This window comes from Rhinolophus ferrumequinum, chromosome 21 (assembly GCF_004115265.2).
Source record: "Rhinolophus ferrumequinum isolate MPI-CBG mRhiFer1 chromosome 21, mRhiFer1_v1.p, whole genome shotgun sequence".
Taxonomy (NCBI): domain Eukaryota; kingdom Metazoa; phylum Chordata; class Mammalia; order Chiroptera; family Rhinolophidae; genus Rhinolophus; species Rhinolophus ferrumequinum.
This window is the reverse complement of record NC_046304.1, coordinates 36240690-36254704: the sequence shown is the minus strand read 5'-3', so window position 1 is coordinate 36254704 and position 14015 is coordinate 36240690. Positions and strand designations below refer to the sequence as shown.

General features: G+C 56.4%; 1 protein-coding gene across 2 annotated transcripts; it reads right to left on the bottom strand.

Annotated features, from left to right (window-relative positions):
- Positions 1 to 171: 171 nt before the first annotated feature.
- On the bottom strand, positions 172 to 9149 carry PPP1R1B (protein phosphatase 1 regulatory inhibitor subunit 1B). 2 transcript variants are annotated; one of them, XM_033089554.1, is made up of 8 exons: positions 8936 to 9149; positions 8621 to 8807; positions 6867 to 6927; positions 6535 to 6557; positions 6045 to 6120; positions 2731 to 2934; positions 1080 to 1199; positions 172 to 992 (listed from the first exon to the last, which is right to left on the bottom strand). In XM_033089554.1, the coding sequence occupies exons 2-8, from the start codon at positions 8699 to 8701 to the stop codon at positions 943 to 945; spliced, it is 615 nt and encodes a 204-aa protein (XP_032945445.1). In that variant the 5' UTR covers positions 8702 to 8807; positions 8936 to 9149; the 3' UTR covers positions 172 to 942. The 2 variants fall into 2 exon arrangements, with proteins under 2 accessions (XP_032945445.1, XP_032945446.1); XM_033089555.1 differs by having other exon boundaries at positions 8952 to 9149.
- Positions 9150 to 14015: the final 4866 nt, after the last annotated feature.

Below are 14015 nucleotides of genomic sequence, written 5' to 3'. Positions count from 1 at the left end.
AGAGTGCCCCCCGCTGGTTGTCTGCAGGAAAGACTCCTAGACGAGAGGGCTGGTTACTAGGGCAAGACCCTGACCCTAGGATGACCAGTAACCAGGTCTTCCCCATGAGGGGAAAAATACCTATTACCTCCTCCTCCCTTTCCTTTCCCCTGAAAAAGGAGTCTCAGCACAGTTATTTACAAAGATTTATTACAGCATGGAAGCGGTTCAGGTCTGGAGTCAGGGAATAGAGGAAGGGGGCAGAGCAGCTGGAGGACAAGAACCTGGCTCCCCCACTGCGTGCCCCCCCCCCCCAAGAACGAATACTAGGCGGCATTCCTGGCATCAAAGCACAAACAAAACGCAACAAAGCAGCCTTGGCCAGTCCATCTTCCAGGCACCCAGGCTGAGGAGCACGGGTGATAAGGGGAAGATTTCCAAAATGTTGAGGCTGTGGAGAAGGATGCCTGAATCCTTGGCTCTAGTAGAAGCCAGTGAGAGGGGTGGTGACTTGGAATCCACCATAGGAAGAGAGGGGATGGAGAAGGACTTAGGGCACCTACAGATTCTCTGTATCCTCTTTTCCCAGATCTTAGGGTCCTGCCCTTTGGTTTTCCTGTGCCCAAGGGAGGAGGTCTGGGGAGTAGAATGGTGACGGATGAACATTTATCCCTTGGTTACTGGATTTTCCAATAAAGCTCTCTCACATCCTGCCTCCCACTGGGTGAATAGGGGAATGACTGGCAGGGGTAGACATCAGGCAGGCAGTAAGTGCCCAGGGACTCTGGGCATCAGCCAAAGGTGGGCAAACAAGCAAACAGACCAGTTTTAGTCTTCTAGAAGTCAGAAGCCGCAGCCCTAGCAGGTGAGGGGAAGGGTAGAAAATAGGGTGAGGACAAAGTGGGTTTCTGGGGAACAGTGATGCCCCCTCCATTTCCTTCTGGGAGATGCAGGGCTGGGTGCCTATGTGCCAGGCTCAGGGTGGGCAGGGCGCTGTGGCTCCTCCCCCAGCTCTGCAAGGCAAGCAGAGGGACTCAGGGCCTGTACATGCCTACCAAAATCCCAGCCCCACCTCCCCGCACCCCTCTTCCAAACCTCACCACTTAGTGCAGGATCTTTCACTTGGTCCTCAGAGCTTCCATCTTTCTGGGGCTCATCCAGAGGGGGCGGGCGCTCCCAGGGCCCCTCCAGACCCTGGCCACAAGTTGTCTTCTGCCCAGCTGGGGATGGGGAACAAGGGATGAAGCCACAGATTCTAAGTGTCCATCTGGCTGTCCTGGAGCATGAGCTGAGGATCGCTGATGACTGAGGCTAAGTTTACTGAGGTCATTATGGTACAGTGGAGAGAGCACTGGACTACCGTGTTTCCCCAAAAAGAAGACCGGGTCTTATATTATTTTTGCTCCATTAGGGCTTATTTTCCGGGGACGTCTTATTTTTCTCATGTACAACCATCTACATTTATTCAAATACAGTCATGTCATCTTCTTCTGGAACATTGTCATAACGTACTACATGTATCCATCTGGCTGAGATCTTAACTGGGGCTGCTTTTCGGGATAGGTCTTATTTTCGGGAAAACATGGTAGGATAGCTCTGCCAATGACTAGCCATATGACTTAGATAAGTCAGTTATTACCTTTCGGAAGAGGACAGTAACAGGGAAATTGTGTAGAATGCCTTAGATAAGATAATACTTAATACACTGCCCAGGCCAGCGCTGGCACCCAGGAGCCACTCTGGGAGTGGTGGCAGCGTTATCATGTGACTCACTGCCCTGTTGCTTTTCCAGAGGGTACAGTCTCCTTTTATCTCCTCTCCATCTGTTCTGAAGGTCTCAGTGGGAGTTGATTCAACTCTTCCAGCTAGAGCTTTTGATCCCATGGCTGATGCTCCCACTGCCAGAGATGCAGAGAGGAAGCCCATTCCATTTTGTTTGGGTGCAAAGGCTGGACAAGCTGGGGTGGTCGACTGTTTTTCATCCCCGTAAATAATGGGACGAAAAAATTTATGTGCACTAGATGGGGGATAGATGTGGCACAGCCTTCCATGGCCAGGCATGGGAGAAATAGCCATGGGAGGGGCTGAGATCTTCCTGCCGAGAAATTCTCTGGGCCTTGGGACCCTCTGTGTAGATTGTTGAATTTGAGGCCTCTGGCTATCAGGACTTCTGGTAGGTCTGAGCTGGGGTTGGAGGTGCGCAGGACCAGATTGGTTCTTGAGTCCTGGATTCTCCGTCTAGACACTAGAGGGCACTCTCTCACCCCAGCCTAAGTAATAAAGGAGAGGAGAAAGCCACAGGGTCTGGGAGAGGACTTATCAGCCAGCCCTCTCTGCCTCCCAGCAGAGACCACATCCTACATTCAGAAATGCAGGCGATGGGGGGCATTGGACACGCGTCATCCCCTATCCCTGTATCTCCTTGCACCCCTCACCACCATGGATGGGAAGTTCTTTCTTGGGTCCAGCTTCAAACCTCACGTGGCCTTGTCTGATTCTTAGGGAAGAGAAGAATTATTAAGAAAAACCGGATTGGGAGAGGGAGTGAGTCAAGGAAGAGAGCAGCCCAGGTGTCAGGTAAGGCTGCATGTGGGGCATCCTGTGGGCTGAGAGGATGGGGAGGCCCTTGTGACTCGACTGCAGTTGACATGTGTGAGAAACTGAACTGGGCGGGGGTGTCCCAGGACACACGCGGAGGACCCCCCCGACCCTTGGTGGTAGGGCTCAGGCTTCACAGCCCCTTCAGCTTACCAGAACCCCTGCTGCCCTTCAGGACTTCAGCCTGGCTGTCCTCCTCTTCCTCTTCTTCCTCATCGTCGTCGTCCTCCTCCTCTTCTTCCTCTCTCGGGTAGCCCAGTTCCCGCAGCTCGCCCAGCTCATCCTCCTCCTCTGAGGCCTGGTTCTCGCTCAGGTTGCTGATGGACTGCAGGTGAGACTCAGCAATGCGCTGCACAGCTGGCACAGGGGCACCCGGGAAGGCAGGGTCAGCCAGGTCCCAAAACAGTCCCTGGAGCTGGAGAGGCCCCAGCCTCCTTCCATTGGCCTGCGGCAGAGCTAACCCCCTACGGGTCTAGTTCAAAGCTGCAGGCTGCAGGTCAGCCTGCTGGGGGCCAGACCAGGACTAAAGCAGCAGGGGGTAGACTCTTGATCATGTTTGGCTCTTAAGCTGTCCAAAGATGCTGGCCCCCCGGAGGCTGGCACTAGGCCATAGGGCACCAAGCTGGACAAGATCGGGCGGGCACAACAGCAGCTTAACATTCCCTGGCTGGGGAGCTTGCTTCTCCAAGGACCTGGTACTGGACATAGTGTCCACCAGCTATAGCCTGGGCAGAAGGTACAGGGCCCCTGGGCCGGGGCCGGGGAAATTTGTCCCTTTCAATGTCTGGGAGAATGCCTAACTGGCTTATGGCTCACTGCTCACCCTGATCCTGCCCACCCCTAAGCGGGGCTTGGTCGCCATCCTCTGGCACTGCCCCATCATAAAGGCCACTCCATACGCCTCTGCCCCAGGCTCTAAGAGGTAGGAACAGTTCTGAGCCTGAGGACATAATAGTCTGCAGCCAGTGAAGTCTGCCTGGGGCTGTGGTGTGCTCAGACGCGGCCCCCACAATCTTGACCCACATCCCCAAGCTTCCAGCTCCCTCTGTGGTGACCTAGAAAGCAGCAAACACCACCCACCCACCCCCCCAACACCACCAAAGCCTGCTGGGATAGGGCCTAGGAAGGGAACCGTGTGGGCAGCTGGAGAGGTTTCCAGAAGATGGAAAGGACCTGGCAGTGGAGGAAGGGGCCAGGGCTAGGAGATTCTGGGAGGATGGCAGAGGTGGAGGGGACACCGTGAGAAGTGGCTGGGGCAGAGGCAGCAGAGAGCCAGGCACTGGTAAACTCAGCCTACGGACAAGATGCTGAGGAGCCAGGGGCTGGGACTGCCTTAGCTCCTTCTTGGTCGGCAGGCAGCCCCTCCCCTCAGAAAGCGCAGAGGGGTAGATCCAGGCTGGAAACCTCCGGTGCAGTGAGCAGGGCACCGCACGCTTGCCAAGTCGGGGACAGGCACAGAGGGAGCATTGTGTGTGCCCGCTGCCCCGCCCTGCCCCAAGCTCCCAGCCGGTGCCTCCCGCTGGCTCTGGGCAAACTACCCAGGCAATAAAAGCGCAATAAATCGCCCTGCCCTGGCCTTGGGGACTCAGCGAATCTTCACCTTCAGCCAAGTGTGAGAGCTTGGCCTTGGAGAGACCCCTTCAAGCCAAGACTCAGTGTGGCCCACTCCCCAGAGGCCCTTGCTTTATCCCCCTACCCTACCCTGCCAGGTGCTTTCCCTTGCCCAGAAAGGGGTTGAAGTCTACAAAACGTGTCCTCCAGGTATAGAAGGGTCCTCTGAGGGCTGGAGGGAGGGCTGAGGGAGGAGAGGAGGTGGCAGCCACCCTCTTCCCCAGCTGGGGGAGGAGAGTTCGGTTCGTGAGCCTCAGTGACAACAATAGGTGTGTGCAGTGCCTGTGCTGGCGCCCCGTGAGCCTCCCGCGTGCGTGCGCAGCGCCTCGTGCCTCTCCGGGTTCTCTGGGGTCTCCCCCTCCCCCTCCTAGCTGTCTCCTTTCTCTTGTCTCCATCTCTGGAGCCCTGAACCCCCACCCCAAGTCTCCCTTTTTAAGCTCAAAGGTCCCCAGCACAGCTCCCAACCTCCCCCCACTGCCCTGCGTCTCCCCGCTTAGACTCTCCTAAGGCACAGCCCAAAGGGGCAGGGGGCTGGGGCACGGTTCTGGCCCCTGCGGGTGCTCGGAGAGCCTTGGCCCTATCCTCTTCACCCAGCCCCCTGCCCCACTCTCACAGGCAAGAGCCCGGGGATGGTTCTTCCTCACATCCATTCAGCAGCCCCCTCCCAGTCCAGGGTGGGAGGAGAGAGTTTTCGTATTCTCATCTGAGAAGATGCCACCTTCCCCCCATGTCTGCCTTAGGGGTTGGCCTTCCCCACATCCCTACAGGTGAGAAGTCCTTCCAGGGGCTGAACCACCGCCTGCTTGCTGTCCCTTCATTTTCCTGTGCCCCGGGGAAGACGAAGGGTCCCTACCCTCTTTCCTCTCCTCCCAGCCTCCCCTCTCTTCTCCCAGCTCTGGCAGGCGGGCTGACAGGTGCACCTGTTGAACCTTAGCTGGTGCTGAGAACTCATTAAACCCATGGGGGTAAGCCGGGCGCTTTCAACACACCCTTCCGCTCTCCCTCCCTCTCACCCTCTGTGGGAGGAGGGGGCTGGCAGGGCAGGAGTTGAGGTGGGGGTGGGGAGGCATCCTGTGGCTTAGTAAGGAAGAGACCCACCCCAGACCCCAGTCTGCCCCACCTTCTTCCTAAGGTGTATCTCCCACAGCTCCCCACTTCAAGCCAAGTCTCCAGGCTTTCCCTAAAGACCCCTGGGACTTCATACCTCCTCTCTTTGGCCCATCTCCCCTCTTCCTGGAATACCCTTGCCTGCCAGTTGAATTCCTATTCATCCTGCAAATCCAGGCTTAGGCATCCTCTCCTCTGTAACTCTCCCTGACCCTTTGAGGCAAAGGCCCCAGGAGGGCAGGGACCAAATCTCCTTCCCCTTATTTTGCCCAGTGCCCACCAGTGAGCCCTGGCACACACTAGGTATTGAATAAGTGTATGCTATAGAAAAGATACGCCTTTTAATATAGAAAGGAAAAGCAGGAAGGAGAAGCACCCAGTGTGCAGACCTGTGCAAATGTTATGGGCATGGGAGAAGGGAGCAAGGAGTGTAGCCCAGAGAAGAAGGTGCCCTTTGGGAGTGGGGAATGGGAGGTGGTCAGTGCACACTTGCAAAGGGCAGAGCTGAGTCTCGCTATGTTGATGCCTGCTTGTTATTGTAGGCCAGCCACCGCTTTTCTTTCAACCCCACAGCCACCCTTCCCAGCCTCTGGGTCAAATTAAGACCTAATTGGTCTTGAAGTGGGGTTTAGAAGACAAGACAATCCCTCCCCACTGATAAAAACTTAACACTTCACCGCCCTCCCCCAATGTCAGCCCAGTTCCAGGGGTCATGGGGACAGCCAGACTGATGGGTGGGGGGATAGTACCTTTCAGCGAGGGGGGGGTGTAGGCACAGGGGTTAGGTCTCTTCGATTTGAGGTGGTGCCCCTCTCCTGAGGCTCTCTGCCAGGGAAAGTGCCAGGTTAAGTGGGCTTACCACAGGCCCCTTCTCTTCCACCTCCCTCCATTCCATCCCACACACAGCAACCTGGGCAGACTGGTCTAGCCTCTGCTGGTGGGTCTGGGTGCTGCTGCCCCTCTGGTCCTGCAACAGGCTGAGGCTACCCCACTGCTTCCGGAGGGCCTCCATAAGCTGTGACCTGGCTCAGGGCGGGACCCTCGGCTCTAGAGGCCTCACCCCAGTGCGGAGTAAAGACAAGGGCAGAGGAGGATCGTTGGTGGCACCCTGGCACCAGGCTCTGTCACCAGAGGTGCTGATTGATATGCTAATGTGTCCTCCTGGGTGGTACCCTGTAGCTGGGAAGTAATCCCAGCCACCTCACCACATCCCTCCTTCCAGCGGCCCTGGAAACTCACCTGGTGGGGGGAGGCCTCTTCCTCTGAGGGAAGCCACCAATGAACCAAGGGAGGAGGAAGAGAGAAGAGGGAGGCAGGGAGAGAGAAACAGAATCTGAATTACTTTCCCCAAAGGGTCAATCTCTGGGGAAAGGGAAAGTGTGCCCTTTCCTTCCTAGTGTTGGGAGGTGCCCGTCAATAAATGAACCCAGCAGAATTGGGCTCCCAGACCTTACTCACTCCCGCCCCCCCTTCTGCTCCATCTCCTACTCTTGGGACTTTGGCAAGGGCCCCAAGAAGGCATCAGGGTTAGGGTGGGGACAGGGCTGAGCAGGGGCTGGGAAGGGGCCCACCTGGTGAGGAGTGCTCAGAGAGCCGGAACAGCATGGCAGGGGTTGGTCTCCTGCGCCGGATCTAAGGAGATGGAGAAAGAGGTGGGGTGGGGGGAGGCAGGACAGATACCAGCAGCCCACACCCACACCCACCCCACTTCACCCCCAGGCAGCAGGGAACAAACAGTGCTTTGGAGTCCCCAGGGAACCTTTGAATCAAAGACTGTCAGAGCTGAAAGGAACTCTGCAGCTCACCCAACGCCCTTATTTTACTCAGGTTAAAAACCGAAGGCTCAGAGAGTTTCAGCAAAGTGCTCAAGGCCACACAGCATCCAAGGCAGAGAAAGGATGAGAGAGAAACCTGTCACTGACACCCAGCCCATGGGTGTCTCACTCCATGGCTACTCCACAAGGGGTATCCCTGTCTACCATCCCTATCAAGGCCCTTCCTCTCCTCATTTTTGAAGACATGAGACCTTGGGAACTGAAGCTGGCTGTGGAAGATGCCCTACGGGCCATGGCACCCACGTGGCCCTGCCCACGTAAGGTCAGCTCAAGGGCTCCAAAGAAACAGGATCCAGCTGCAGAGGGAGGCTGAGCTGGGGCCCTGCAGGCACCTCCAACCTCACACAGAGGCTCAAGTGTGGGCCTGAGTCGCAGACCCACAGGGGCCTGGGGGTGTCTCGGGGGGCCTGGGTCCCTCTGACATTCTCTCTCAGGCTGTGGAACTCTTCACCCAGTCTTAATAAAAAAAACGAAAAGTTGCCCTCCTTGGTACATGAGCCAAGCTAAACAGTGAGGGTATGGGGTGGAGGGGACACCGAGCGTTCCCAGTACCTGCCTCCCCCCAGCCTGGCAATCAGACCAAGTGTCAGTTAATTAGGTCCCCTCTGAGCTCCAGGGAAATGCACGAAGAGAACCAGGTGAATGAAGCTGAAACTGCCACCTCCCCCTGCAAGCTCCAGTACTGCCCTCCAGACCAAAAGCTGCTGAGGCCTAGGACCCAACCTGCGCCCCCATGGCCCCCTGTCTTCTCCCAAATGACTTGGCCTTTCTCTCACTGCTCTGTTGGGATCCCACTGAGACTCAGCAACAAGTGACCTCAGCTAGGCTGTGGGTGGGTGAGGGGTGGCCATCTTCTCCTCTCTCTCTGCTTCCTCTCCCTCCCCACCTTCTGAGACCTCAGTTGTTCCTGTGAAGAGGTCTGGCTTCTGAGATGCCTGCTCACCCCCACCCCCATGCTGAGGCTCTGTTTAGGTCCTGACAGCAGAAAGAGGTCAGAACAAGGTTCTGGCGACTCCAGGCCAGGCAGACAGGTTGGGACTAGAGGGGCAGGGCCGTGGGGCAGCGTGGGGCAGCGGAGTTGGGGGTCTGCTTCATATAAGAAGTCAGGGGACAAGGTTTCTCACATCCGACCAGTGCTGGCTGGGACGGGGCTCATGGGTCCCAGTGATAGCCCAGGGAAGGAGGACATTGTGCAGGGTCCAGAGGAGAGACCCCCCTCCCCGGGCAACCGGTAATGGCCTGCCGGGATGCTCAGAAGCTCATCGCCCAGAATTCTCCCGCGCGGGGACCAGGACCGAGGCACCGGGAAAAAGTTGCACGAGTCTCCAACGAACTTCACGCGCTTCCCAGAAGCCCCGCCGGTCCAAGGCGGCCCGGGACTCTCCATCGCCCCCAACCCCCAGGCCAGCGCGGACCCGGCAGCGCCCAGAGCGCAGGGGAGTCCCGGAGTGTGTGGGGGTGCTGCCGGGGATGGGGCGCGTCCCCCTTACCATCTCCACCTGGCGGGGATCCAGCTGGCTGGGGGGCGCAGGCACGGAGAACTGGATCTTCTTGCGGTCTTTGGGGTCCATGGTGGGAAGGGTAGTCGATGGGGCTAGGGGCGCGCGACTCAGGGTCCGGGGAGGCGCTCCCGGCTCGGCTCGCCAGCGCTGTTCGGGGCGCCGCGGCGACAGCGGGCTGTGAGTGGCGAGAAGGAGGAGGAGGAGGAGGAAGGCTATGCGCTCACGGATAAAAATACCGCGCGCGGCGAGGGGAGCGCGCGGGAGGAGGGTCGCCGCCCGCCCCGCCCGCCCCACCTGCCCCACCTGCCCCCAGGCTCGCCTGCCGCGCTGGGTCTGCGCCTCGGTCCGCTCGCGCCTCCACCCGCGGGCTCCCCGGCTCTCTGATCTCGGTGTCTCTGCCTGTCCCCTGCTTCCCTCGCTCTCAGAGTGCCTCTCCTCTGTCTCTCCGCTCTTCCTCGATCTCCCTCTCTTCCTCTCTGGGTCTGTCTCCGTCTCTGCCTCTCTCCCTCTCTCCCGGTCTCACCCCTCTGGCCCCAGCCTTGGGGTCCCCAGCCCGTCCCCTCGCCTGGGAGTGGCTCCCGGGGGCTTGTTGGGAGGGCTCAGGAGAAAGTAGCCAATGAACACGGAGGAGCGCGTTCTCTCCGGGCCCGGGGAGGGCGGGAGTGTGAGCCAGGGCCCCGGGAACAGGCTGGGGCCCCCTGCAGTCTCCCCAGAACTTGAAGCTGCATTATTGATGGAGTCCCGCTGGGAGGATGGGGGGGAGGAGGGAGGAGGCCTAGGCGGGGAGGGGGCAGCCGGGAGAAGGGACTCTAGCTTTAACCCCTTCGTGGCCTGGGTGCTTGGAGTTTTCACCAGGAGGCCTGTGAGGTCGTGAAGCGAGTGCCACCAGCTTGTTAAGCTGTGAATGGGGGTGTCCTAGAAAGCGAGTGAGTGTAAAAGAGCGGATTGTGCGTGGGAGGACACGTGTCAGTCATCATGGCAGGGAGTGTGTGTGAGTGAATGCCAGGGGCCCTGTGGTGCATCTAACTAGGTAGTGTGTGTGTGGGGGGGTCGGTGTGGTATGGGTGTGTGTGAATCTGTGAGTAAGTGTGTCAGAGTGTCAAGGATGCAGTGTGAGTGGCAGGGTGTGGGAGGACGATGTGTGTGCGTGCGGGGGAGGGTGTGGGTGTGGGGGAGATTGGCAGAGGCTGTCAAGGTGATGGGCAGGTGTGTGCCAGCTTGCAGGAGGGTGGGGGTGCTGCACCCACAGCTCTAACCTGTGCAGTGGAGGGGCATGAGGTTGTGATCCTGTGAACACTCAGGGGTTTGGGGGGAATATGTGCCTGTCACAATGTACCCTGCATTCACGTGTCTCCTGCCTTTTCTCCCCAGCTCTAATGGGAGGGAGAGAGAGCCAGCCTAGAGGGAACAGAGTTGGGGGTGTTGGGGGCTGTCTATGGTACACGTGCCATCATGTGTGTGTTTGGTGTATTCAAGAACAGAGCTGTGGGTAGAGGTGTGTACTCATTTCTGAGGTGTGAGCCTTTCTTTCTGCAGAGGTGTGTGTGTGTGTCTCTGGAGAGGGGAAGGGGAGGCACTGGCCCTGTGGATTGGAGTGTCCCTGTGTCCCTGCCCAGGTCCAAGAGTATCTTTGCAGGGGCGGCATTTCCCTCTGCAGGCCTGTGGGTGAGGGTCTAAATGCCTCTTTAACGCTGACAGAGTGCGTATGTAGGTAGACTTGTACATTGCGTATGTCTTCCTGGGGCTCTGTTTGTATTGGCCGTGTTCTCTCCTGGTCTCACTCAGGCCTGGATCAGTCAGGAGCCCTCCCCCCCACCTCCAGCAACTTTTCCACTCCCTGCCCCAGAATGTTGGGTCCTTGGCAGAGTGGAGAGGGAGCAGGAGGCCAGAGGAGTCTTGTGGAAATGGGCTCAGAGGCATGATATTGTGCCTCAGAGCCATTGTCCACTCGGTGAGGGTGAGGGAGAGGGTGGCAGGGGGGCAGAGCTTTGCTCTTAGGAGCTGGAAGCCCTGGCTACTTAGCTCCACTCCCCCCAACCCCAGGCCTGGCTCAAGTCCCACTGTGTTTGTTGACTTATGTGCTTGTTGGGAGACAGCAGGATGCCAGGATGCTGGTCCAGGGGTGTGGGCATCTCTGGCAGCCCCTGCCTTGGCCCAGACCCTTCTTTCAGATGGGGTGTGGTGGGGAGTGGCAAAGCCCAGTTTGGCAGTGCCTTGGGAGGGTAAATAAGGAAGTTCTGAAACTCAAAAGAGGCATGTGAAAGACACGGCCCAGGCAGTAACCTGCGTGGCCACTGGGCCAGGATGAGAGTGGGAGGCCTGTGGCTTCCAGTGCTGGAGGGTGGGAAGGTCCTGGGTGGGATGAAGGGGACAGAGGGCAGCTGGGTGGGTAATTAGAGCACAGGGGCAAGGAGACATCACCACCAGTTGCACCTTGGAGCCCATCAGAGTTGAGAAGGCCCTGGGGACCACAGGGGCTCAGTCTTATTTGACAGGGAGGACTTGTTTATGCCAAAAGGACTAGAGCTCTGGGAGGCTCTGAATCAGGAAAAATGTCACTGACCCAGTCTGGGGCAGCTGGGAAGGGAGACTCTTTCCTCTCAGCCAGACCTGGAAGACAGAATGTTTGGGGCTGGAGGACAGGGTGTTTACCCTCTTCCCCCAGCCTTTTTGGCATCAACAGCTCTGGCTGCTAAACTCAGGGTCAAGAGCAGGCAAGACTGGCTACAGAGGTACAAGCACAAGGGACAGACAGGAAGGAGAAAGAAGGGAAAGAAGGATGACAGAGACAGGAGGTGAGAGAGAAAGGAGGGAAGGTAGGAAAAAGCAAAAAGAGAGAAAACACATGTGAGAGATGGAGAGACAAAGGGAAAAAGAAAGTGTCACGACTACGGAGAGAGGCAGAAGACAGAGATGCAGAGAGAGTAAAAATAGCTCAGCATTAAGATAATTGCAGCTCACAGCTCTGCCCTCCGTTAGGAATTAAATGAGGTTTTATTACTTTGATTTTTCTCTCCTGGATCCTACGCAACTTCTCAAGAACTTGGGGAAAAGTTTTTCAGGTGGGCGGCCAGGTGGTGGGGGCTGCGTGGGTGACAGAGGAGGAAAGGAACAGGACTTCTGGAAACTGGGGAAGTGTGGGCAGGGGCAAGGAGTGGGGAGGGGCTGGTGAGGATGGGGGAGCCCAGCAGAGGTTGGCGGAGGCAGCCAGGGTCAGGCAAATCCTGGAGGGGCTGAGAAGCGAGAGGCCAGGGTGACCTCCATTTTCTTTGACTTAGAATTAATCATATGCAAATGAGATATAAAAATAATATGCCACTCTTCGGGTATTATTTTGAGTTAGAAGCACAGGCGGTTGGGTCCAAGGAAAAAAATTAAAGACCTTGTTTGACATAACTCCCATTGAACTATGGATTTTTCTGCTTGGACTGACAAAACAAGTTTATCGCAGCATGTCTATTAATGTACCATACGTCTGAGCCCACTATTTTGAATACACGATTTCTCTTTACATCATTGGCCTGCTGCTGCCACAGTGCCTGGCATACAGGAGGCACAACATTTACTGTCTCTGGAAGGTGAATTTGGGAGGGTGGTGTGAGGCCTTTGTCCTCTTTCTGGGAGGTGGGAAGAGTGGATATTCCCTCCCTTCCCCAAGCAAGATAGTCTCATGGACAGAACATAAATGGGGGAGTTGGGCAGAACTGGGGAAGAATCTTAGGTCTGTAACTTACTGTGTGACCTTAGACAAATTTCTTATCCTCTCCGTGCCTCAGTTTCCTCGTGTTTCAAAGCCCACCTCACATGGTAGCTGTGACGATACAATAAGATAAAATGAATAGAAGGCAACAGGAGAAGTGGAAGAACAGATATGACGTGGATTGACTCCATAAAAGAAGCCATAGGCATGAGTCTACAGGAGCTGAGCAGAGCTATTGAGGACAGGACATTGTGGACGTCACTCATTCATCGAGTCGCCGGGAGCCGGAGCTGACTCAACTGCAAGCACACACACAATAAAGTCCCAGCCCAGTGCAGAGCTCCCGGTAGGTCTTCAAGAAAGCTTCCAGCTACCCAGGAGCTCTAGGGGGTGCAGTTCCGAAAAGGGCCAGCAGGTGGCAGAGTCGGCCAGGGTTTGGGCGGCTGCACCGCTGGCTGGCACGGCGGGTCTGTAGTAAGGCATCACACCCGTGACCTTGGCACCACTAAGCTGAACCAAGCTGGCCGGGTTGGCATGTGGCAGCTGGAAGGGAGGCCTCAGGGACCTCCGGGAAGCAGCCTTAGAGAAGCCGGGGAACGCTAGCTGGGCACACTGAGGCACCTTTCTTTGCCGCTGGTGGGGGCAGGGGCGGTGGCGAGGATTCCAAGGTCCTCCTCTTGGGAAGCCGGTGGACACCGAGAGGGCAAGGGCACTCTCAACAGGGACAATGGTGGCACCGGGACAGGGGGCAATCATCTGAGACATTCATTCACACATTCATTCATTCATCCATCATCTATCCTTTTGTCCATTCAATAAATTCACATTGGGTGCTTTTTAAGAAATCAACTTTATTCAGTTAAAGCTTACATATAATGAAATGTACACATTTTAAATATACATTTCTATGAGTTTTTGAAAATTTTGTAACATATAACCACTACCACAATACAGATATGGAACATTTTTATCATCCCAAAACATTCTCTTTTGCCCCGTGCAAATCAACCTCCCCTCCCCCCTCACTGGGTGTATCAGAAGTCTTAGTACATTATTTTGAGACCTGTCCTTCCACCGTCTGTCTTCCCATTATCGCCTGCATGCCATAGTGCCCAGAATACAGTACGCACTACATGCTGTAGAAAGGATGGGTTGAGGAATGAATGAATCAGTGGATGGATACATAAGTCATAGAAATTGACACCGTGTGACATATATGGAGCATTTACTCCGTGCTGGGCACTGGGCTAGGCCCTTTATATGTATTACTCACTTAATGCTCATTAATATCATTCCATTTTACAGATGAGGTAAATGAGGCTCAGAACTTTTTGCCCAGACTCTGGGTTCAAATGCAGACACCCTGACATTAGAGTTCTCCCTCTTTACTGCTGCCTTTAATACATTCAGGATGGGCGAGTGGAAGTTCGCTTGTATGCACTGCTGGACCGACCTTCTCTCTTACTCAGCATTGGACCAGGTTTCTCTCTCACCTAGCCTAGTTTGGAGCGATGAGGTGGTGGGGAACAGAAATCAATGTGCCAAGGCTGTCCTCTGGTGGCAGACATGAGTACAGCTGTATCTGTGCCCTCTGGCGCCCCCAGGTGGGATGTTGTTGAGAAGAACGACTGGAAGCCCGCAGCCCACAGCGGAAGCAGCCTCAGCCCCGGGCACCTGGAGACC

What these genes read in the sequence shown, in the direction of transcription:
- PPP1R1B (XM_033089554.1), bottom strand. Translation starts at nt 8,701, where the DNA reads ATGGACCCCAAAGACCGCAAGAAGATCCAGTTCTCCGTGCCTGCGCCC. An exon ending in AAGAGGCCTCCCCCCACCAG is followed by an intron (nt 6,121 to 6,534) that starts GTGAGTTTCCAG and finishes TTTCCCTGGCAG; the next exon opens with AGAGCCTCAGGAGAGGGGCA. An exon ending in GAAGGGCAGCAGGGGTTCTG is followed by an intron (nt 1,200 to 2,730) that starts GTAAGCTGAAGG and finishes CCCCATCCCCAG; the next exon opens with CTGGGCAGAAGACAACTTGT.